Source organism: Perna viridis, chromosome 3, assembly GCF_037379345.1.
Source record: "Perna viridis isolate PV_CMFRI_1.1 ecotype Kerala chromosome 3, ASM3737934v1, whole genome shotgun sequence".
In the NCBI taxonomy this organism is placed as follows: Eukaryota; Metazoa; Mollusca; class Bivalvia; order Mytilida; family Mytilidae; genus Perna; species Perna viridis.
In genome coordinates this window covers 40,651,939-40,677,999 of record NC_142447.1, presented here as the reverse complement: position 1 = coordinate 40,677,999, position 26,061 = coordinate 40,651,939, and the positions used below count along the sequence as shown (strand labels likewise).

At 31.6% G+C, this 26,061-nt stretch overlaps 1 protein-coding gene across 1 annotated transcript in view; it reads right to left on the bottom strand.

Moving 5' to 3' along the window:
• The window catches only part of LOC148622270 (protein unc-13 homolog B-like), a 142,858-nt gene extending 119,311 nt beyond the window's left edge, over positions 1-23,547 (bottom strand). Inside the window, exon 1 of the mRNA XM_088571997.1 lies at positions 23,412-23,547. Within this exon, the coding sequence (XP_088428123.1) occupies positions 23,412-23,475 (64 nt within the window). The 5' untranslated portion in view covers positions 23,476-23,547. The remainder of the gene's footprint in view (positions 1-23,411) is intronic.
• Between the last annotated feature and the right edge of the window lie 2,514 nt (positions 23,548-26,061).

The window sequence follows — 26,061 nt, the reverse complement described above, 5'->3', positions numbered from 1 at the left end:
GCAAAAAACAATAAACATAGAATATCACTTTACCCCGCATTTAAATTAAAGTAACCTGCAAACAGTTTAAACATACCGTTACCATTTGATTCGACATGAATATGAAATTATGTAATCACTTGGACAATAAATATGTTTGCTATTTGCACTGCGTTATCAAAGATAAAAGTAATACATAAAATTACCGAACTCATAATCACAAATAGGAGGGACATACTTATTAATTATTGACTTCTCACGAAGTCAATACGTTACTTATGAACCCATCAAGACTATATTGACCGAGGACGAAGAAGATCTCGGTTAACATACTAGTACATTGTATTCAAACGGGTCCATATATGACGTATTGACCAAGAAAAGTCTGTAATTTAAGTGCGTTTTTGGAAATGCACCTTAAAATTTTTACCTTAATTACTAAATTTAATCCAAGACGAAGCATTTGGAAATTTTGACGGATTATCGGTTGGCCGCTATGTGCCTTACTTGGTACAGGCATTTCAAAATGAAATGGTGGATTAAACCAACCAGGTTTTATGGCTGACCAAACCCGCAGCTTCTACAGTGGCTATACGAGTTCTGGCATAGGTTTGTGTTGTGTACACAAAGGTCAAAATTGGTAATACTGTAGTCACGAACTTAACCAAAAGACTCCCATGTCCGCTAAAACGTCATTTCTTCTCGATGTAATAATAATAATAATGTACTTTTTGTTCAAACATTTAAATTTACAACCAAATGTGTTCATTTAACGTAATGATTTAGTCTCTATACTTATCCGTATTTCAAAATATAAACATAAAGATACTGAATTCATCTAGGTAAGTTACTTGAACTTGATAAAGGTTAACAGAATTGTCGTGAAGGGAACTATCTACTGTGGTTTTGAATTGTAATAATTGCGTACAAAATGTGTTTTTTTAACTTAATAGCTTGTGCGCGTTTATGGTAATTTGAAGTAAGATATCACAATGAATATTTTTTGACGCTTATTTCGTACAAAAATCCCGCTATACATTATCCGCTTTATGGTAGCGATTTATAATGCTTTAGCTATATGTGTATAATAATGATACTTTTAACCAAGATTGGAAAAAAAAGCCTCACCATGAAATTAGCAGTAAAGCACTAATCATGTATGTTTTAAACTGTTAAATGAATCAATGGATAAGTCGAGCAACAGAGCATCGAAATGAGCTCATGTAATTCTGATGTGTATGTAGTTCCTGTCTTATTTTTTAAAAAAGACACTCGTCGTGCAATTCTTTATAGTTTAATGGCTATGAAAGAAAACTATAGCTATGATATATGGAGGCCGTTTATCGTAAGAAAAATAACGCACCCTAGCGTTCAATCAGGATATGGCATCGACCTGGGAATTTCGACTTTTTCAACGCAAATCTGAAGCAAAATACCAAAACAGGATGTTCATTATACCAGTAGGTTGAAAATAATGGTGGTGGGGACGTATTTACCACTTGGACATTACGTGTAACAAAATTGAATGAGGATGTTTTGGACCAAAGCCCTTGTAACATTTCGTGTACCAATGGAATTACCACAAGCATTACTTAATAAAAAAAAACATTTTAATTTTTAAGAATTCGCATCTCATCAGAACAAGGATAAAAAAGTTGGTGTTTGTTTATGAAAATAAATGTTGAACGATTATATAACAAGCTTATAAACGATAATAACATTAAATCATCAACATCTAATAAACACTGGATTAAGAAATATTCCCAAGAATGCCGTCCTTAAGTACTCCCCCATTCTGGATAAAGCTAGACGTGTAAATATAATCTTGTGGAATTCAAGAAGCAGCCGATTCGCAGCAAAATGCTATATATCACGAAATCTCCACAGCATAAAATTTGAAATACACTTGATAGTTTGTATCAAAGAATAACAGTATTGCGGGTTAATTCGGTCACCTATTTTTTTGTCAGTCCCTATTACGACTACCAAACCAATAACCTCTCTCCCATGGTGTTACATTCTGACGATAAATCTACACAAAATATAGGCTAGTAACTGTATGTTACACTGTATGATGAAGATCGTGTGATAATGTGTTTTTGATATTTATTCTGGTCAAAATTTGCCTGATGGAAAAAGAACAATGTCAAATAAAGAGAGAAATCACATTGCAGTCAACTGGCAGACTCTAGATTATAGTTATATCTTTGAATTTCACCAGAAAAAAAACTAACGAACAGACCTTCAGTTTATCTGGTTTTATTTCACAGTTGGGACTCAAAGTACGGATTAAAATATACCTGATTTCATTTTAATATTTACGAGGGAATTATCCACATCAAACATTCCGAAAGTACTGCTAAGGAAAAGAATAGTTGTCCTTTATTTATTCTGAAAACATTAAAACAATAAAACTTATATGACATCATGATACAGAAACAAGGGTTTAAGTATCAAATATATTATCACATTTTCTTCTAAACTTTTATGACAGTCAACATGTGTAAAATCATAAAATTCATTTATCTTGACTTTTTGAACAAGAAACCCAAATGAGATTTGTAAAATCAAGGACTGAAGTCATCAAAGTCGCTAATCGTCAAATGTTCTCTGTAACTGATTTTGGCTTACTTGTTTCTTGGTTCCATTGATATGGTTGCGTACTCTTTCTTAACCGCAATGGCCCGAATGTTTTCGACCCTTACCCTACCGGTGCACCTGGTCCATGCTCCCAGTTTTTAACGGAGTTCGAATTGCTCATTTACTTTTGTTTATTTATACGTATTATTTAAGATACTTTATGTTCTTTGTTGTGTTTGTCTGTTTTCCATGTCTGGTCTTTGTCCCTGGATTACATTCTTTTGATTTCCGCTAGAACCAGATTAAACAACTGGCAATGGCTATAGATAGATATCGGAGTCCTGATAATATACATGACATATATTAAGTCAATTGTAACGAGACCATGTGTTTGAATCGGAAACTGGGTAATATTACGTTCATACAATTCAATGCTAACAGATCATTTCATATTTTAATGTAAATTTCCCGTTCTCATACTAGCAAAAAACTACTTACAGACATGTGCACAGATCTGCAGCAGTACGTGGAGTATAGATATATAATTATGCAAATCATATGAGAGTATAAAGTACTAAAATTACGAGTGCAAGAAGTCGCAAACAATATTAATGACTAAAAAAGTAATCAAGGGAACCAAGTTTCTTGTGAAAATAAAAAAAAATGTATCCAGTGACAAAGATCAGGCAGCGAAAACAGACACACAAACAGCATAAATACATAAAATAATAATAAAAAAATACGCACAAAGCAACATATTGAGCAATTCGGACTCCACTAAAAACTGGGAGCATCGACTAAGTGCACTGGTTGAGTAAGCGTTCTCTGCTTTTAGAGAAAAAATGAATGGGAATTATTGTGAAAATTTTGCAAAAATATACCGTCATAACCAAATACATTTCTTTAACGTTACTGGAGATGAATAAAATATTTGTCAACCTCATTCACTCACTTTAAGATAAAAAAACCCCGCCCGTTTGAGAACAATAATGAAGGCCTATCAAGATGATATTAGGAAATCGAAGAAATCACTTTATCAATCAGGGAAGGTGACTGGCAGATAAATAACAACTAAAACCCAGAACGAAAACTGTTCACTATTCAATAACAGGAAGTGTCAAATCTTATTAGCCGAACAAGTAGAGTGGTTTATGCTAAATATTAAGAAAATGTTCAACACGTGGAAGTTTTGAAAGTCTAGACTGTACGACTTTAAGCTAGAAATTACACGCAAACACACAGAAAAGAAAAATTAAGCAAGTGATAAATATAACAATGGATATAAATTTGCTGACACAACTCTCTGTTCACACATTTTCGCAGTAAGATTACACAGACTTCATTTCCTATCGTGTTTTACATTTTAAGGAGCAACACTGCAATTGATTGGCGCCTTGGAATCTTTTGTTTCCGATTAAAACATAAATCATATCAACAGCCTGTTAGAAATTATTACTTTTGCATGAAACATTTGAAAGACTTCGCATGGGTTAGAATTTTATGATTGACTTCGCATGGGTTAGAATTTTTTGATTGGGTATCATGAACTTACAGTCATAAGTTCCATCCATCTGAACTATGTAACGTTACCGAAACAGGATGCTGAATTTTACGACACTCCTGGGATTCTTCAATTTAATTTCCTGTTTATTGTCTAACCCATCCGTATAAACTTACGGGAATTAGTGCAACTATATGCTACAAAGCACGTGTATGACACATGAAAAAAGAACAATAATTGTTCATCAGGGTCGAACGAACTTTAAATCAAAGAATGCCACTGGGAATTTCATTTAACAATTAAGGCTAGCTTTCAACGACGAAAACAGCATGTCTTACATGTGTATGTAAGTGAAAAGGAAATGCAATGGTCCATACTGTCATAAAGGGTTAAACTCACCCTCAAAATTGTCATTTCCTTATAGAATTAGTCATATTCTTAGAATTTTACACAACGTTTAATTGTTTGAGCATTGTCTTTTGGTTTCTGTGTTAGTTACTTTTGCTCTCTGCTTTGTAGTTGTCCCTTGTATTTGATATTTATGCATTATCATTACCATGGTGTTCCCATTGATTTCGCTATCAAAATACATAATAATGTTTACATGTTTTAAATGAATCCAGGTCATGACTTCATCAAAAGGTAGTTAACGTGTTACTTCTTAATATTTAAGAGCTTTCTATAGAGTTTTGTAAAAGACAATCTCCTTTTAATCTTGGTTAACTTAACAAAAAAGCGAAAGTATCGGAGTGTAAATGAAAAGTGGAATATCAGAGAGAGGATATCTATGGGAAAAGCAACTTATTATTCTACAAACAAAACTTTCCATCAGATAGTTCCAAAGTATTAGCTAATGAAAAGAACGAAAGAACGCATGTTGATTCGTTTAGAAGCAATAAGCAAGAAATGCACAACACCATCATTTCATATCAGCCTAGTTATGGGATTGATACGATACAGTAGGTATATATTTGCTTTGCTACACACAGTACCAATAATAACATATTAGTATGAGAATTACTGTTGATACTGTTAATACATAATCCTATTACAATCTAGTAAGAGAAGACAGAAAATGTTCTATTGAGCTTTAAGTTAAAGTTTCGATTAATTTTTTCTGTAACTTGCGTCATTTGATTTTCCATGATATAACCTTGTCAGGCTGATTATACAGCGTTCATGCAAATTGACTGTTTGGAATAGACTACATGATTAAAGCTAGTCTCTAGCCAATGTTATATACTCCAAGGTAATAATTATGCAAGAGACAATCATAACGTAATGTTCAACAACACGGAAGATCTTATATCGGGAAAAACGTATACTAAAACGAACTGAACAATAGATAATTCTTATCGCTTCGAAGTTGCATTGAATACATTTTGGTGTGCAGAATGTGAAGAAACTGTTGTTAAACATGAAAATACTGTTTAATGCTAAAAATAGAACAAAATAAAACAAAAGATTTAACATAAGTTGACTCAAAAGTTTACACGAATTTTCGTCTTTTAAGGAATGTATTTTACGGTCGTTTAATATCTAGGAAGTTTGAACTTTGTTAACTTTCTACTTTTCTCGTTTTCAACAATCTATTACTGTACTTTTAGCAGTACATAATAAATCATTTCTATGCATTCTTTTCAACAGTGATATTTCTGACACTTTTCTAGCTATATTGGCAATCATTTATTGATTTTATGTTCTAGATGAGCTAATGATTTTTGGAGCAACTAATTAGAGAAGCAATACATTGTTTTATTTTTCACAAGTTAAAATTGCTATATTATTTTATAAGTCTCATGGTTTATTTTTTCAAAATTTTGTCTCCTATCACAACAAGTGCGTGATTCAAAAATTGATCGTCAATGCGACAATACAAATAGCAGAACTACTACAATCCAGAAAAATGCTCATAAAATACAAGGTGAATACCTGTCTCAATTCATATTATCTAAATATAACACAAATACGCGCACCAAAAATGTATGATGTTATAAATGGAGACGAATATACTTTAAAAGAAGGAGTTTATTGAACTTAATTGCCCCGTTCCTAATTTCCTTATTTGAAATTTAATGAAAGCATTTCATCTCGTTTAATAACAGCTTGGTAGTTATTCTTAAAGATAAATTAGCATGTCTTAAAGCAATAGATTATCAGTCTGATATTTCTTATTTCGGAAAGTCCTATCAAGGATTTTGATATATATTTACAGTAACTTGCAACCCATCTTACCAACCGGGATTTATAATAAAAGTTGCCTGTAGTCTGAAAGAGATAAGCTTACCCAATTATGATTAATCAACAAACATAACCCGTATCTATAACAAAATAAATGTTGTTTTGTTAAGTATCCTTCTCGCACTCTTGCGAGATGATATCGACGCCTGTAATTGAATTATTTCCAATGTGCCTGCAGTATTTTTGATTATCACCATTCTTCATTACAGAGCTCTATTTAATTTACATATCACATGTTTCTCCCCCGCAATATCGACTTTATTGTGAAGAAGATTGGTATAACGTAATTCACAAGTCTATTGCCGAATATAGTATAAATGGAATATTACTTTTGATTATTTTCACTAATTTTACAAGTAGAGTGTACATGTTTATGCCACGGTCTTTTCATGATTTAAGGCTAAAGTACAAAAATCATTGATGTAAGCGATAAGCATCAAATATTGAAAATAACGTGCAATATCATTCTACCGGTGCATATTTCAAATATTTAAGATAAGGCCTGAAAAAAAAAAGGAAACAGGAACAAGTACAATAAAAAAAGTAAACAAAAACGAAACAAAACAAACAAAATTGAAAAAGAAAAAAAATGATTGGATTGTGAAAATCCGTGTCGCATGATGCATTTTGCTTCCTATTTCGATAGTTAACGTTTTGGTTTTGAGTACATTTCATAAGCAATCAAGTTTAAATTTAGTTCTGCCCATATATTTGATCTTAATGCTGATAATTAGATGTTACTCCTTGAAACAAGTGTACAGTAATCAGAAATTATTCATATATATATATATATATATATATATATATATATATATATATATATATATATATATATATATATATATATATATATATATATATATATATATATATATATATATATGATTCACAATTTTTTTTTATTTGATAACCACTAGGTTGATGTCACTTCTCTTAGAATCCCGAGGGTTTTCACAAACCCATTAGTCAGATTTTTCCGACCCCGAATTATATAAGATTTTATTCATCATATTTATCAAACTTTGCAATATTACAAATTTTAAGATACCTAAAACCCCGAGGCTTCATACTTCTATTGTACAAGATGGAACCTCTCGTAGAATCTCTCGGCCTTGATGTTGGTTTTGAGTGCTTCTTGTATACAATCAATTTTAGTTTTACCTAGATCTTCCTATATACTTAATTCTAATGCTACTGATGAGAAGTTACTCCTTAAAACACGTGTACAACATTTCGAAATTTGCAATACATATAATTGGTATTTTTGTATTGATTGTATATAAAAATGTACTAATACAACACATAACATAATTTTCTCGAATTTTGCTTCAATTTTCATACCGCTTGACCGGCGTGGAAAAAAATGTTCTCATCACTAGTGACTTTTTTGTTCTCAGAGTTCGATTGGCTTAGAAATCGATTGTCTTGGACTGCATTTTGAATCGCCTCGATTGCCATTGTAGTTATATTTCAGTTAAATGAGATACTTTTGGTGTTTTCTTACCTTAAATAAGAATTATGAAGGAACTTGGGTAGATTTGAAGTGAAAAAGAAACCTTTGAAATCGTCTGGTTTCTTTTGTTTGGAATGTTTGCATTTGTGTAATGTCTACGAATCGGAATCATAACGTTTCGCGCGCTTTTCATTTTTGGCGCGATCAAAACTATAAAATTTATTTCACTCGATGTGAGAAAATCCATAATCAACAACTCGTTATCGTTATATTTATACAATTAAGATACTATATCAAATGTTTATATCAAATAATGCAGAGCATGACAAAATAATATTTTATTTATAAACATGAACTTCTAAAATATTTACCTTTATTCAATTCTTCAACATATCAATTTATACGCCGACGGTTTGTTACAATGATAAGCCCCCGAATGGAGCGTAAATTACTGTATTATCAACTGGGTCCTGAATACTTATGGGCAGAAAAACCAGCAATATCTGTGCATGTAAAATCGGGAGCTTAAAAACAATATAAATAATGGAAACTTTATTTTTCGTATACTTGGTAAATGCGATTGAGGACCACACAAGTCTAGGAAACATAAACTAGCTTTGATGATTAAATACACATAGAATCTGATCTTTTCCTAATATAGGAATGGTCAAAACATGGCACCCGAATGTTTAAGAAAATGACGTAATCAATACCGGATAATTCGACCCATAGACATTTCGAACAAAGACAACCCACAGTTCCTAATCAAAACTGAACATTTTGGCCGATAATATTTCCGACCATGACAATAGGAGACTGCATAAGGACAATAAAAACCGTATATCATTACACATTTTACCAATTACAAAAATTATGACAGGACTTAGGTGCTTGAATTCATATGTTTCTTCGAGAGCGTTGAAGGTTTAACCTTCCCCATATTATGGCTTTATATATTTAAGACGAATAGATCTATATTATGTACTTCTCAATATGAAGTGATATTCATTTTCTATTACATTATAATTATAAGTCTACATATTCATGCACTTCGTTCAAGATCGTAATATCTTCCAGTTTCAATAGCTAATGTGGGGGGGGGGGGGGGCACTAATTCGATATTTTATACTTATAGACCAACTTCTATTCAAGGTTTTTACTCACTCAACTATTTCATTCTCATGTAATTGACTGTCTAATTATGAAAAAAGTACAAGAGTTGTCGACATCATCACTTCGATCATCATTATCGTTCAAAGCCTCAGTGTTCAGTATTTATCTTCTTCATTTAAAAAAAATTATAGAAACGTCTTGAATTCACATTTTACATGGATCTGGGAATATCACCCTGTCGATTTATATATCGTCTTTTTAGGTTATTGTCAGTCGTTTTTTTGACTTTGCTTTTTCAAATTCAATTTAAGTATATTTTCTTCCGAGTGATTTTCGTTAAAGTTTTTTTAATGCACATTTGTAATAAGGATAAAGTGCCTTGCAGGCACCTGTCATCCATGATTTATCTTTTTTTTAATTGTTTTTGTATGTTTCCGACTATTTTTAAAATTGTCTCACAAAATGATTCGCTCAACATTTCATTCCGAGTAATTCTCAAAAAATATCTTTAAAACGTTTGTATAACTCACGGGTTCATCAACATCACCAGATGTACTTCTATAAAATTTATCACGCAAACGTCTGGCATTAAAATCTTCTTTTTACCGATCTCTGCATTCATCATTCTTTTGTGTCGTATCACAATTTTTAGTTTTACGTGTACATGAGTAATATCGATACAGATTTTAAACCGTTACACTTAAATTTTTCAAAAAGGTGCATGACATAAAAATGTTGGAAAATGTAAAATAGTTAAGTTTTTAAATAAAAAAAAATCATTACATGCTTTTAATCTGTAATCTATAACGCCACAACTGTTCTTGATTTGAAAAAGTATAATGACCACTTTTATCAACAAACCTCCCATTACAGATTCGTAGTCCAGAGGCTAAACATAGATCAATATTCCGCTTGCCAAAAGTATTTGTCATTTTCACGTCTTCAATTACTCTTAAGTTGTCAATGCTATTAGTAAATTCTCCGTTCATCTTATCTTGAACAATATAGTTTGGTTCTTTCCCAACTCGACCATTTAAGTCACTAAAATACGGCCACATTACCGAGTCCTGAATTTTGTTCATTTTTCTGTTGTAATACATCAAAAACGTCATAATCATTCATTCTAAAATAAAACAAATATGTGTGCGGTGGCATATCTATTGTGCAAACAAGTAAGTTTTTGCGATCAAACATTATATTTTCATCAATTTTAAACAACGTCGTGCAATTTATAAAGATTCAACGATTACTATGTATACGTTTACCCACCATTTACAAAACACCACTACTCAAAACAATTTTTAGACATAAGTCATCCTCCCTTCCATCTTCACAGTTATCCTTTTTTGGAATATTATAAGTAATAACTATTTCCTTTGTTTTTTTCTAAAACATCATGTGGACAGTGTGGTCTTATTCCATAATAAGAACTCTTCAATCGACTATCCTCACCATTTCACGTTCTGCAATATCATCATATTTGACCACTAGGTGTGTCGATTTCACGGCGTTTGACTTTTTCTTGCCTAAGCGATATGAGCGTTCGATTCTTAACCCTGCTTTTGCATTTTCAATCTTGAAAACAGATCACATACGCATGCTTACAAGTACATAGTTATTTACAAATTTGGGTTTTAAATAAAACTATATAAAGTAACGAAGTGGCAGACGCTCTTAATTTTTGATACAACTCACTCTCTAATCATGATCACTCGAAACCTTTTTTACAAGTCGATAAGAGGTTACACACTACCAATTCAACCAATGAACACTTGAAACGTACGCAATAACAGACCTACGCAGAAATTAACCCCTGTTCATCAAATCGCTGTGAAAAAAATTCTCATTTTATTTCAAAAATTAAAACTGTTTCTGAAAGGAAACATTTCTTCACATTTTATAAGTGCATTGTTCTTCTTGTGCTGTAAAGCCTTATCTCACGCATGAATACTAAATAAACCCTTATCTTGTGCTATTCATAGAACCTTTACTTTCGGTGACCAGTGCTGCACTGCAAGTCTGCTAACCTCATATGCCATTTTCAGGATTGTAGAATCATGCTGATATAAAGTCTTCTGTAGATTAAAATTAAGGTATAGTCCAGAGAAGCCATTGACTATTTGTTAAATTTGCATTGACGGCTACGGGAAGTGGAATTAGTGGTTTCTACCCTAAATCTAGCCGTATCAACGACTATATTTGCATGGTGTTTAAGTGCACAAAATTAAAATTTTAGTAACTCTTTATAACATTTATTCCATGAAAATTCCAATTGTTAAAGGTGTTTTAGTATATGATATTTAAGACCATTTGCAAAATTCAGGAAAAAACCATTTAAAACAAAATATGTTATGATATTTATTAATTCTGGCCTTATAGAATTACATAAATATATTCGTAATTAAAAGGAGTTCGAGTTGACAGATATAAGACTGGATATTTAAACGTATTCGTGACTTTTAAGGTAATAAGCTTTGCAACGAGAATACAGCATTGAAACACGACATATTTAGTAGGAATCGTTTTCTAGAAAGAAAACAAATATAGCTAGACTATTAGCAGATGTTTAATTCAAAGCAAAAGAGGTTATACAACGTCATTTGAATTGACTATTTATTCTTTATGGCTTTTATAATCAAAATCAGCATTCAGAAATGAATTGTTTGAATTCAAAGCATAAATTGAATATAATTAATGACTTCTAAGTTATTTTAGTAGCGTTACTTGTTTATGATAAAATACATGTTGGCAATAACTGACAGCACATATTACAAAACCATAATATACAGAACAATCAAACAATCAAAAACTCGATGTATTCTATACCTGATAAAGATAAAAGATGTATTTTGCTTTTACAGAAAATGCTTATTCCCAATAGGAAATACTTTTGTCATATTTGTATTTCGCCAGACTATCTAAACCCGTATTAAAATTAAAAGCCCCCAATAAACTATATCATAGCTGTGAATGATTATGTTGCTTCTATTTTTCATGGCGAATCTAGACATAAGCATTCTTTTTGTGGATGAAATGAAAATTAAATCAACGACACCGGCTGTGCTCTATGTTGATTACTTATCATGTCTTGTCAGCAATAACGCCATTGTAGTATTTTTTTATATTTTCATACAACCATAATAGGTAATAACAAAACAACTGATAAATATTGGTAATAGTCAAATACGAAAGTCTATATAACAAATGGCAATATAAAGCCTTGAATTTTGAAACCACCGAAACAGTCACGCATGCAATGTAAACTAGCAGCATGAAATTGCCACCGACCAAAGTTGGTGAAATCAGTAGTCTAAGCAATACCAAAGATATAAGGAGAATGGATGTGGTGAATATATCAAAGAAACAACAATCTCATCGGTATGTCAGCTCAAGCCCACACATTGATCTTCAATGAACGAGGAGGAAACCTTTACAGCACTGGACAGGTTGCAGCTGGCTTTAAAACAACATTATACAAAGGTACAGCGAAATAGTTGCCTCTTTATACCCCAGCAATATAAAGTTCAGTGATAGTGAAAACGAAGCAAGATATACTTGTACCTAGCGTTTTGTCGTAGCTTTGATGAGACCCGCTTGCTCGAGAGTGCTAATCAAATGACGAACATTATATTCTTGTCGATTGTCATAGCTTATCAGGACGTATTTCCAGCACGTGACAAGATACATGTACATAGACATAAAAAATATACATGGAAAATATCGGTAAAAGAAGTCTTTTGAAAGGAAATTTTATTTGCCGTCGTCTTCAGATGAAAGTTTAATTGCCTGTCAAGAATTACATAACGATAATTATAAAACCTAGGAGTTCCAAGTTGTTCCATATTGTCTGTCTTACTAAATATTACGTAAGAAGGGAGAAGAAGAATAACATTTCTCTAGTATCAAAGCATCGTATTGAACTGAGTTGTAACGTTTATTGGCATCTTCATGAATATTTCATATTTAATAGTCGATATCTGGGAGTTATAAATGAAACTATCTCGAGACTGTCCCTTTCATTTTATATAGACGATGACAGAGTCGTTATTTACTGATCTGGATTTATATTAACATTGTTTCCTCCGCCTAAAATAATAATAAAATCAATCTAGAAATATATTATATATATATAGAACCATCTAATTACTGCACTATAAGATCATATCATACTTTTAATGCACTTTTTCACTAGAGTGGCTTGGTTTATCGGATTTTGCTTCATATTTTTAAATTTATGTAAAAATCTATGAAACTATTTGTGTAATTTTTTGTGCCCTTTACGATGTCTTTTATGTCTTGTACTAATAGTCGCTATAGAATAAGATAATATTAATTCTTATAATCAGTTTAAATTGGAAATGCAAAACAAAGATAACAAACCATGTTTACCGTATTGTTCAGTTTTGTGGAAGAACTAAACTTCATAATTATTAAGCATATACTTTACTGTGTAATAATTTCTACGATCTTTCTAATATGCGTCCATCTAAAAAAAGGCATAGTTCGTGTATAGAGAAAATGCCTTGTGAAAAAAGACCCTTGCATGTATAAACAACCCCATCGGAATGAAAAATGTCAGCCCAAGGTCACCCTTAGGTCTTCAATGAACGACGAGAAAACTGAAATTGAAAACAAAAGAGATTAAATCAATATTAAACATGTTTCAAGGTCACGCTTTAAGATCTTATGAACACTGCTAATTCACCGTGCCTACTTTTACGAAACAATTTTGCAAAATCTTAATAAAAGATTGATGCCGTTTCATTAATCAGTTTTAAAAAGTTTTTGTTTCTTGTAATATGGAATACCCTTCACAAATTCAATATTATATTGAATGAAATTAACGCCGCCATGAAATTGAGCTTTTAAAAAAAATGGAGACAAATTAAATGAAGTTTCACTTAAGATTAATAATCTGTTAATTTGGGCCAAGAAAATTTTCTGATAGCCGGATGTTGGTTTGTTGCATGACTGAATGAAGCTTTAAAGTCAATGCAATTATTTCTCCAATAAAAACCAAATCAAAGAGTTCCCTCTCATCAGCAGCATTAGATATGAATGTATAATAATATCTAAATCCAAACATTAAGTGTATACAAGTACTTAAAAGCAAAACTATCGAAATAGGTAGCAAAATCCATCACCAAGGGATCCTACCATGTTCAATACAAGGAATGAAGCCTAACGGTTTTTAGGTATATTGAATTTTGTAATACTTCAAATTTTGATTAATATGATAAGATGAAATCTGATATAATTCTGGGTCAGACAAGTCTGACTACTGAGGTAGTGAATACCCTCCGAGACCTTATGTACACCAGCAGTGACACAATGTTTATAAAATACAAAAGTACCAATCAAATATACTAGTATTTCATATTTCGATATGCTGTGCACGTATTTTAACCTAACATCAGAAGCATTAGAATCAAATATAAAGGATGACGAATTTTACTTTAAAAATATTTTCGTATTACTTAAGTTACACAAATGTGTGCCCTGTCCGCTTTCATATGGAGTGAAATAATAAACAATCATTATAATATAAACACTTTCGAAAACTACCATAGAAATGATGTCAATAAAAAACTAGAACGTAGCGATCTTAAGTGTAAAATTAGTCGTAAGTTGTGACGTCATAGTAAATAAAAGTACTGTGACGTCATAATTTACGACTAATTTTACTCTTACGTTTTTTTTTGTGTGAAAAGGGCCACTGCTGCATATAACAGACTTCCATAACTCTGCCATTCAACTTGGGCTATAAAATTCGTATCTTTAAATCATCAATGAAACAGCCGGAAATCAGTTTATACTTTATGTTACTTTTGCCTTAATTTACATTTGATGCTAGACTAGAAAGACATCAATAATGTTGCATAAGGAAACACTTAAACACTTTGCTCTTTGTAAGGCATTTTAAAGTGCACTTTTGTATTCTATCAATAACAAAATAATTTCATTTTATTCAAAGACGATGACAGTCATTTTCAAGACATTATTCATAGGTATGATGAGCTATCCTACTACATTGACAAAGAGTTTGTTTCTGCAAAACTAAACTGTTGGAATTAAGGGTAGAAAAGTGGATAAGTGGATTGACAGATTCATATTTATATTACTACAGTTTACTGCATTTTTAAATTGTTTGTGCAATTGATTAATTATCCCCCCCCCCAAAAAAAACAAATTGCATATCTATGCAATATTGCATTGAGTATTATATTTTGATAATGAAGCATACAATTTCAAAACATGAAGTGTTATGTGTGCTTTATAAAATAACACAGCGGATGAAAGAAATAGTGATGGTAGTCTCAAGGTGTAACAAGGATGCCACTGACAAGAAATATTGCTTTAAAAATATGTATCACAAAAACCATATTGATTGCAAACTGTTTGGAAAAGAAAATTTAAGGAAGTAGCTAAATGAACAATGTAAAACAAATAATACACGTGCAAACTTTAAAAAAATAAGGATCGATTATAAGAATCTTTTACTTTTTTTTTATTGAAATCTTCCTTTGTATTTAATTCTATTGTTGCTGATGAAAGATTACTTATTGAAATATGTATAATATTGAAAGTTGCAATATATATGATTGGTATGTTTTTAATAATCACTGGGCCGATGCCATTGCTGGTGGACCAAAGACCCTCGCAGGTATTCAACACAGTAGTCAAACTTATTTAAACACGAGTCATTTCATACGTTTTTTTTAATTAAAATTTGCAGTATTACCAATTTAAAAAAAAAAAAAAGCTTCCTTCCTTTTATTGCACATGGTTGAACGTCTTGGTGCTGGCTTTGTATTTCGATACTTATGGATTTGAGAACTTCATGTGTACAATAATTGTTGGGGGATATAGATTTTCCTTGGTTTTTAATTGCTATGCTGCTGAGGAGAGGTTACTCTATGAAACAAGTGAACAGAATTGAAATTTGCATTCTTAATGATTTGGTCGTTTTGTCTACAACTTGTACGATTAGATATCTTTCAATATCACATCACGGGACGATGTGATATGAAAAATTCTCCGTTGTGATTGGTTTTGTGTGGTTGTGTATCATATCCCACATACCTAATTGCTCGAAAGCGACACTTTGACATTTCTAACGTTGTTCTACCGTGACAACGTGACGTCATAGACGGAGGATCGTTAAAATCAAGGAATTTGTAATATTACATAATTAGTACATTTGTATTTGTATTTCTGAACTGCAGTTATTTACACGCACAGGACACATGTGAGACATATTCATGCCTTTTTGTTCAGCCGAAAAAGCGTTTGATTCAGAAGGGGAAAATGAATAAATACTTTAGAGCTTAACCTTGCTTTTACTTCTGCTCTGCACATTTTTCAATCCAGCCTGATTTTGTATTTTGGCTACACAATATGTTTCCCGATAGTAGTTCTGTCAATGTATATTCATTAAAAAGTGTACAAGAAATGATTATATATCACGAAACTAATTCAGGGCGAAGTCTTCCTAGCTATCATGATTTTTGATATTTGAATTAGCGAGAGTTTGATTTCAGCATGACCGAAAGTAAATAGTAAATCTACTGCGCAAATAAAAACAACTGAGGATCTACCTAGACATCGTGCATAAATTTGTAATCTAGAACATAAGAGAAACTTTGCCCCAATATTTATGATAACGCGCATTTCTATCAATATGAGAACCAGGATCGAAATTTCAAATGATGCTTTGTTTTGAGTATTCAACAACATATTATTATTGTGACGTTTTCGTCCTTTTGCATGTTATACCTGTCTATATGATTGTCTGTATAACTAAAATTCATATTTTTCCAGTGCAACAACAAATATATTGTTGATGTGGCGCATTTGGCTCTTATCGCCAAATTTTATAGAAAGACAAAAAAGATTGATTACCGGTTCTGCTATTTCAACAAAAAACAATATGTCAGGCATGCTGACTATTCCACAAAAAACACTTTAAAAAAATACTTGAACTGCATTCCTGGTACTCATTTATTTATAGATATATGGTTGGAAGGTGCTGAGCCTAAAGTAACCTAGAACATAACATAAATAAACCTAATCACTGGGCTTATTTATATGTCATGATAGTGATTATATGACATATACCTTTCTGTATGCTTAATTTTAAACGTACTGTTTGTTAATTATTTATATAAAACAAACACGATATAATCGCATTGATCAGTCATGATACCATACAGGTATTAAAATCAATATACAATGATATCTTGATCTGCATGAGCTTCGTGTGTATCTATACAGCGTTTCTAAGGACACACCTTATCAATTCGTTTAGTTGAATTAAGTCATTTAGTTTCTACTTTAGAAGTCACTTTTTTCCACAATTATTTAACTAATATAACTTTTCCCGAAATCTTATTTAAACTTAATTTGTCGTTGACTACTCTTGTAACTCCTGACACATGTGATTTAAAAAAATCGCGAATATTTCTGCGTCTGACGTGATGGTGATTATTTGAAATCGCTGCATTTATGAGTACATGTGGGTTTTAATGAAAGCAAAACATCAAATTAGGAAGTTTTTGTTTTGAGTACTTAATTAACCTTTTAATTAAGATCGTCGTATGTAGCTGATTCTAATGTTGCTGATGGAATTAATGCTTGGATCGTGTGTACAGCAAATCGGAAATTGCCATACTTATCAAACCTAGCAGTACTTGTAGGTTTGGTACTGTTGCGTTGTATGGACACGGTGTAACGGAATTTTAATGCCATGGTTAACATGAATTTCACAAAACAATATCATAATTAAGATTTACTGGTTAAATTATGGAAAGAACACCATCAAAATTTTGAAAAAAAGTAAAAACTAACAATACAAAATCTTTATCTAATATATACCTTCACGTTCTGGCGAATTAGTGGATTGAGATTGCTTTCTCATTACTAAAGTAAGAACATCATATCGAAGTATGCAATTCAAATTTATTCAATAAGAAAACTAAAGCAGAAATATAAACAGAGACACTATACGTTGATCAGTTTATGAACATTCATTCATTTATTGCATTTTAAGAACAATATATTGAAAGAAAGGTAATATTTTAATTTTATTCAATTGTTGAATAAAGCATAATTCAAACAAAAACAAAAAAAACAAAACAAAAACAAAAAAAAACAAAAACCAAAAAAACATTACATCTCTGGATGGTATACGATATATCATTAATTATCCTTTTTCTAAAGACAGCGTAGGTTATATTGACAATAGGATTTAATTTGCTGATATCGAAGGTTTGATTTTTTTCGTACTGGTTGTTAAGGGATTTAATGGGCTCCCCCGCTAGATAAAATTTATTGAATTAAGGCGCGTCTTACCATAGATAGTGAATAATTAAGATGGGTAGGTAACAATAACTGTATATTGTAAAGAAAATCTTTATACTGGTTATTAAGTTTAACACGGTCTCAATGGCGCTTAACCGAATTTTTATAGATGCTTGTGAACGCCCAGAAAAGCATGCACTTAAAGCGACATTTTTTTCCTATAATATGAAGCAATGTCTTCTCACAGACATTTTATTTTTTCACTAAATCATAAAATAGCCTCTGTAAGTTGAAGTTTATCAGCGTGAAGAATAAGGGAGTTTTAGGAGTCGGATTAAACAGGGTTTATAAAACTGACTTAAAAACGAAAATAGGAATCTACAACATTGTGAAAAATCTGTTCCATGGTGTAGTTAAACACATGGTAACGGTCAGCAAGCTCATGGTTTCGCATGTACATTTTTTTAAGTTGATCTTTAGACTGAGTGTGATAGCCAAAGTGAAAGTAACATTTTAAGCGGTGCTATGAAAATAAAAAAAAAGTTAACAAATCAGCCTGAATCTCTCATCTGGTAATTTTTTTGCCTTTCAAGGACAATAACTCTAACAAGAGGTCGTCCGAAAACTTCGATCCCTACAAACTTTTGTAGGCCTTGAGGATCAATTCAACAACTGAAAGTTTCATTCTGTCTATCATAAGATATTGGCTGGAAACTGTAAAAAAGTCATTTTTCACCTTTCAATGGCAATAACTCTTACAAGGAGTCCTAAGACAACTTTGATCCAAATGAGACTTTGTGGGCCTTATAATAAGGATGATTTCAGCAATTGAAAGAATTTGGTTAAACCTAAAGATTTTGGAGATATATGAGAAAAACATATGTCTGACCCCTATGTTCTATTTTTAGTAATAGCAGTCATGTTTTTTGACGGAACAAAAAATCCCTCGTCAGTTCTATGAAGGATACCCCAACACACATTCATACTAAGTTTGGTTCCGATTGGTTAAGTAGTGTCAGAGGAGAAATAACATTAAAAATAACTAAAAAAAGTGGAAAAAAGGGCAATAACTCCAAAATGGCTTCACATATTAAAACGAAAATTTCATGAAAGATACATCTCATCATGCTGAACACTTTTAGCTCTGGTTGTTGAGGGTATACTATTGGACATAACATATTTCTTTGAAATATTTAAGAATGATGGATATAGAGTTTGGTATGAATTTAAACTTTCCTACACTTCGAGGTCGATTGTAAAGGAACACTATCAACCAAACTATATGACAAACACGATGTATTTTCATTTCGTATTGTCAATTTCCTTTTCACCTTTGGCATCTTCCCTTCAGCACCTGTGTATGGAGTTTTCATATCACAACTCATATAGGATTCTTAAAGGGCAAAATCATGATGCATGTCGTTCAGATTTGAAGAGTAGTTATACAGGTTACCCTATATAGGTTGACTAAACTGATACTGCAGCACCTACGATTGTCATAGTCACTTAATCAAACAATGCTTGTAATCCTAATGTTCTGATTAGAACACAATCTTTGTCAGAGACTCAGAGTAAAGCAATTTAGTAGAAATTTGTCGGGTTTAAATTGATTAGCTAAATGTTAGATGGGTATTCAATTAGATAAACGAGTTTCTTCGGATGTTATTGGATGATTAAGATTTTTAATGTTGCGATAGGTTACTCCATAATGTGAATGACATTGGAATTATCAGAGTAATATATACTAAGTTAAATGACGTGTTCATGCAAGAGGCAATATATATATATATATATAGGTTTGACCCGGCGAACAAAAGCTATATTTTTATATAGCCTAACTGGCCGAGTGGTATATATTATTTTTAAATGTTTGAGTGACATCTTGCAATTTGCCTGCGGTAGTCAATGCATGATAACATAATTTCTAAATAATTTTTATCTCCTTAACGTTTTTATTATAATTCAAAAGTCGTGGTGAAAGCAAGTCAAGAAGTTTTCAATGAAGTTATCGATTGAATGTTGGAGGCAATTTAGAATTCAATGGGGAATAACCCAGTTTAAGCGTAAGTAGTACAAATACAATTTACAACGCATATCATAATTAAAGGTAATCATTGAATAATCTTAATTCAATATAATATTACCAACTAATTGTGTAAAACGATAAGATAAGAAAATGAAAACCCATGTACAATAATAAAAAAAAACCATGTAGACACCTAAGAAACTTTACAATTCTACCTTTATAATCTATAAAGGAAACTACTTAGTTTAATATTAAAGTCAAGCACAAATTAAAAATATCATTTTTGATAAATTCAAGATAGTGGTGTAAAATTTCCCAGCCAAACTGAACATTAAAGAAATCCTGATTACCCGGAACAGTTTTACTATTCAAAACTAAGGAAAAAAACCTGAAAGACATAAAGTTCGGTATATTTTCTTTTACTCTTTCAAAGATTTTGTCTGTGTTAATAAGATTTTCTAAATTTCATAAGTCAGTATATATGTCATTTTTACGTCTTCGACAAATCAGACCATTCTTTTGAAGCTTAAGTGTTTGAAAAATCAGACAAATGGGAAAAATCAGCAACATGCATGTCAAAACCCCACCGATCTGACAATATGATTCCACTCAAGGATACTTTCTCCATTTGAAAAGACAACTATTTTATCTCTGCATCACTGGCTTTGCGCAGAAATTTTTCAATAGAATCTTAGAAAAATGAAGTTTATCTACCCTTGAAATGTTCAGTTTCAGTGTATTTCAATGAAATTGAAATTCAAAGGTCCAGCATGATATGGAAATTCTTGTCTGTTTTCCTTGATTCTGATGGTGCAAATAGTCAAATTACACTATTAAAATGGAGTTATTTCATACCATGTTTAACCTGCTTCCTGATTCTTACAGGGACTGATACTTAATGATTGACAACCAAAGCATTACAGAACTGTACATGCTTATAACTAACGACTTAAAAAACTCTTTCAAAAATAGTACGAGACATTTAAGTCTATTTCAGCCAACTATCGTATTAAATGAACCTCTTGAGAAGCTACCTAAACGTATTTGTTCCCAGGAATTTCATTATACTCATATAACAATTGTGTAGGGAATTATGTAGAAATGACAACGTGATAAAATGACCTATTCTTGATCTAGGGAGTCGTCAAACATTCATTCTTATCTCTTTACACTTTTCTAGTTTTGTAAATCTATATCAATAGGCACTATCTTAAACCACGTGGTATATTATTTCGCTCTGTGATCGTTTCTAGTGGTAAAAAACATGATTTTAGTTCTTTAATGAAAAAAAAAGGAATTAATTTAAAAAACCCCATGAACGAAAAACGTAAAAGGCAACAGAAAATATTGCACACAACATGAGTTTTTGCAAATCTAAACATAAATCATTACATTTACGGGATGTAACATACATGCATATTGAGCTTAAAATGTTCGAAATATACAAATGCAATTTAATTTCAATTCTACATTAAAAAATTACGGGATTTTTAACCGTCTGTTTACAATTAATTCTTCAACACGCATGTATTATTAAAACAAAGACGAAGTATAGGTCTTTTCAATAAATTGGAAATATACATATAATGTATTTGAATGATATACATTGAGCAAATATCTGACTCATGTTTATGTTAAACACTATTTAAAAAAAATACGCCGGATAAGATGTTTGTTAAATTAGTTTCACGAGCATTTTGTCTTGACATTTTATGATGATATTCCCATGTCTTTAAACGAAACACCTTAAAAGCATAATTACCATCAACTTCAACAGGTGAAGACCAACCCTGCAAAACAACGTTTTATCTTAATTGGCATCGTTTCGAAAGCGAGAATGCTGATGCGTAATTAAACTTTTAGGAAACTTTTACACGTAAATGTTTAACGATTTTTTACATCAAATGTGCATTAATGGTTTATGTTTTTATATAAACATTTAAAATCACAAGTACATGGTTACCCCTTCAAATTCACTTTCAAAAAATAAAATAATAATAAAAAAAACAGCAACAAAAGTAACCATAACAATAAAAAAAATCATTTTAATGTTGAGGAAAAAAGCATAGAAATTAGCATGGAGTTAGTGATAAAAAACGAGTAACATGATAGCTATTCGATGACTAATACGACAAAACACGATAACTGACAAAACGTGATTAAAAAAACATACGTTCGTTAAGCAACATCTACCCATATAAGAAAGAAGGTATATACCTTTGTATTTGCAGAGTAGGCTTGCTCTGATAAAAACTCCCGCTGAGGTTCTCGGCGAGAATATGAAGCTACATGTGGAGTATAATCATTGAGAGAAACAACGGTAACGTGAACAACTCTGTCTTGCGGAGTTTGCTGCACGAAAAAGATCAGCCGGTTCATGTGTAACAATAGAGTAACTTAACTATGACTTATTTTTTTTATTCATTCTCAATTATTTTGCTGTTCTCGCTGTAGCAATAACAATAGTTGTGTCATGAAAATTCATGTATAAAATTTAGCATATGGTAGATTCGAAACACAGGCTTTTGAAAACTAATGTATTACCTTATATAGAAGATCTTAGGCTTTTTATGAGACAGCTTTAAACAAACAATGTCGATGCCGTATTTATTTATCAATTATTCAACCTGTTATAGCTTCCAATGAAGTTTGTTTACTCACTCCGAGATGAAAACGAGCATTGCCTACTTAAACAATGTAGTAAAGCCTTTGATGTACCACTTAAAGGGTTCTTAAATAAACAAGGTGATGAAAAAAAGATTATATTTTAAAACCAGAAAAATGGATGTAAGGAGCTGTATGAATATCATTAAATTGCTTTAAACAATCAGAACGAGGTCAACTCAGAAATAAACTTTACAAATGAGTTGGTCTGTTAAAAACACAGTCACTTTTAAATCTCCATTAAATGAGTAAAATTTTAAATCATTTGTTTATATGAAAAACGGCATAACTGTACGGAATTTTATAATTTACACATGAAACTTGGAGAAGAACATTCTGTGTTGTATTGTTGAATGCAAATTGAAGAAAAATAAGCAATCTCAAATATTTATCGACTATGACAATTATTTGAAAATTACAACTAATTACTTGTCTTAACTTTTCTCTGACTATGATTTCGATGGTCAGCATGCCTATCTACCTAAATGTAAAATCATCCTTACTCCCTATTGACAGCCAAGTCTATAATACTCAGTAAGATTAACACTACTCACCATTAACAGTCACGACGGTGGTAAACATCGTACTCCATTTGTTTTTATCCCCGATCCGAGACATACCATTCTAGTTGTAGGCACTTCTAGCTAGATATGAACTTTATTAAACTATCACCACTGCTACACGTCACTCATAAAAGTTCTTTCGGTTGAATATGTTTACATCCATTTTATTGAATTTAAGGCACACAAATGATTTTTCCTGAAAAGATCATGAAATTTGAAACATCTAAGCCCAGTATAATTCGTTTATTCATTTTTGTGATAGCTGTACTGAAATTGATTCTCAGATTTTAAATCGAGATGCAACAACAATCGATAGTTTTCTCGGATCATGCAGTCTATTAATTTTTAATGTTTGTTTACTTATTTTTTTCCAACTTTTACTTCAAACATCGATACGCAAAAATGCACGTGATATTGCCTGATGTCTGTCTAAAGAAGTTTTCATTGATTGGTTTCTCCTAGCTCACTATCTACAGAGCTAAATATTATACAATTGTCTTAAGTTATACCAATTACTATTGATATATTCAATTGGTTATTTTCTAAGGGTACCCACGTGTATAAATTGGCGTAACGACAAGTTAATATTGTCTATGTAATAATGTTTATCCTTAATTTTGCATAGAGACAATTTATTCCATAGTTCCATACTTGAATAGAGAAAGCGTCTGTTTTGTCACTTTCAACGTGACCTTGTTTTGCATTATGAAATAGGGACTCTACAGCAAATGTTAAAGTTTACGTTTGAAGCATCTTTTCCATTTCTTTGCTTCAAGACAAATTTTCAATTGTAAACCTACTGATATTTTTTTCAAATTACTTGTATCTAGCAATAAACACACACACACACACACACACACACACACACACCCCACACACAAAGAAAATAAGCATAACAAACCTTAACAAGTCACTATGACTGCCATCGGAGTTGTTCGTGAGTATCATCTCAAAGAAGGTAATGTTATAAGTAGATAGGTTTCATTTTTTTTTATATAAGGTGAATTGAGCCGGAACTTGTTCAATGAATCCCGCTGTCGATACAGCTGATAGCATGGTACAATAAAAGTACCATAAAAATGCTAATTATACTCCAAAGTTTTAGTGGAATCTGAGTTCCTTGTATTTTTATACGTGTTATTTTGATCATTTCATGTTCATCGTTTTGTGTGTCTGTTTTCCCTGTCCAGTCTTTATCCCTGGTTTCCATTCTTTTGATTTCCGCTAGAATATTGGTTTCCTTGATTACTCTTTCATAACTAATGTAAGTTGTGTTAATCAGCTTTATGAAATAAGGTATTTTTAAAGAGCGACTCAGCTTTTTTGTCGCTATATAAAAAGTACACTAACTTTGCATAGATACAATGTCTTAATAGGGCACACTGGCAGAGGGAACAAAACCCTGATTGAAAGATGACTATGTTTCCTATGTTGCCGAATCGCTGCCCACGTATATATATAAATGAATGATAATAAACAAAGAGGGTCGCAACTTTGAAAAGGAAGAAAGGCCAACACTAGTGAGTATAACTGTTTCTCTGAAAAGCTGTGAAAAGTTTCAACTATTGCCGGTTTTGAGTTTTGAATTATTGGGTTTATTTCCAAATTAACTTTAAATTCTGATAAGGGTAATAAAAACTTTCGAACATTACAGAATTATTTGTATATTCTCCAATTATATTTGAATAAAAAGCAAGTTGAAAAGTAAGGCATATTTACACATAAACCCCAAGAGTAATAATTTATACAAGCTATTACTCTTGACGAAATAGCAAAGAAAAACTATTTTGCAATACATTTTAACAACGCTTCACCGTTGGCTTGATGTCTTCGATTCAAACTAACATTCAAAGAGATAAGCGTATGACAATGTAGAGCTATATACATGACATTTGTTGATTCACTATATAAAAGATTCATTTTTTATACAATAACAAAAACAAATATTAGTATCTGTTTTCAGTAGAAGGGATTTGCCGCAACAAAATACACAATATACATTAAGATGCATTCAAAATTGGTAGACACAAGTTAATTATTGAAATCAAGGGTAAAAAATAATAAGAAGAAATCGAAATTTCATAATCCAAGAAGCTATGATGAGAAAAACAAGAGGCTCTCAGGAGCCTGAATCTCTCACCTGTTAAAGTTTGTCATTCAAGGGCAATAAATTTAACAAGTTGTTCAACAATTGTGACTCAAGACGACTTTGGTAGGACTATCATAAGGATCATTTCAGCAATTAAAAGTTTCTATCTATCATAGTTTTCAAGATATTGGCTGAAAACTGTAAAAAAAAAAAGTCATTTCACATCTTTATAGGGCAATAACTCTTATAAGGAGTCAACTGAAAACTTTGATCCCTGAAGACGTTGAATGCCTTATAATAAGAGTCATTACAGCTATATAAATAATTGTGCTAAATCTAACGGTTTTGGAGATACATGCTAAAAACTACTATCTGACCCTTATGTTCTATTTTAGTAACGGCGGATCAAAAATCCTCACATCAGTTCTATGCACAATACTCCAAGCAACATTCACACCGAGTTTGGTTCCAATTGGTCAAGTAGTGACAGAGGAGAAGATTGTTGAAAGAGGTAACATTAAAACAACAAAAAAAAAAACGTCGAAAAAAAAC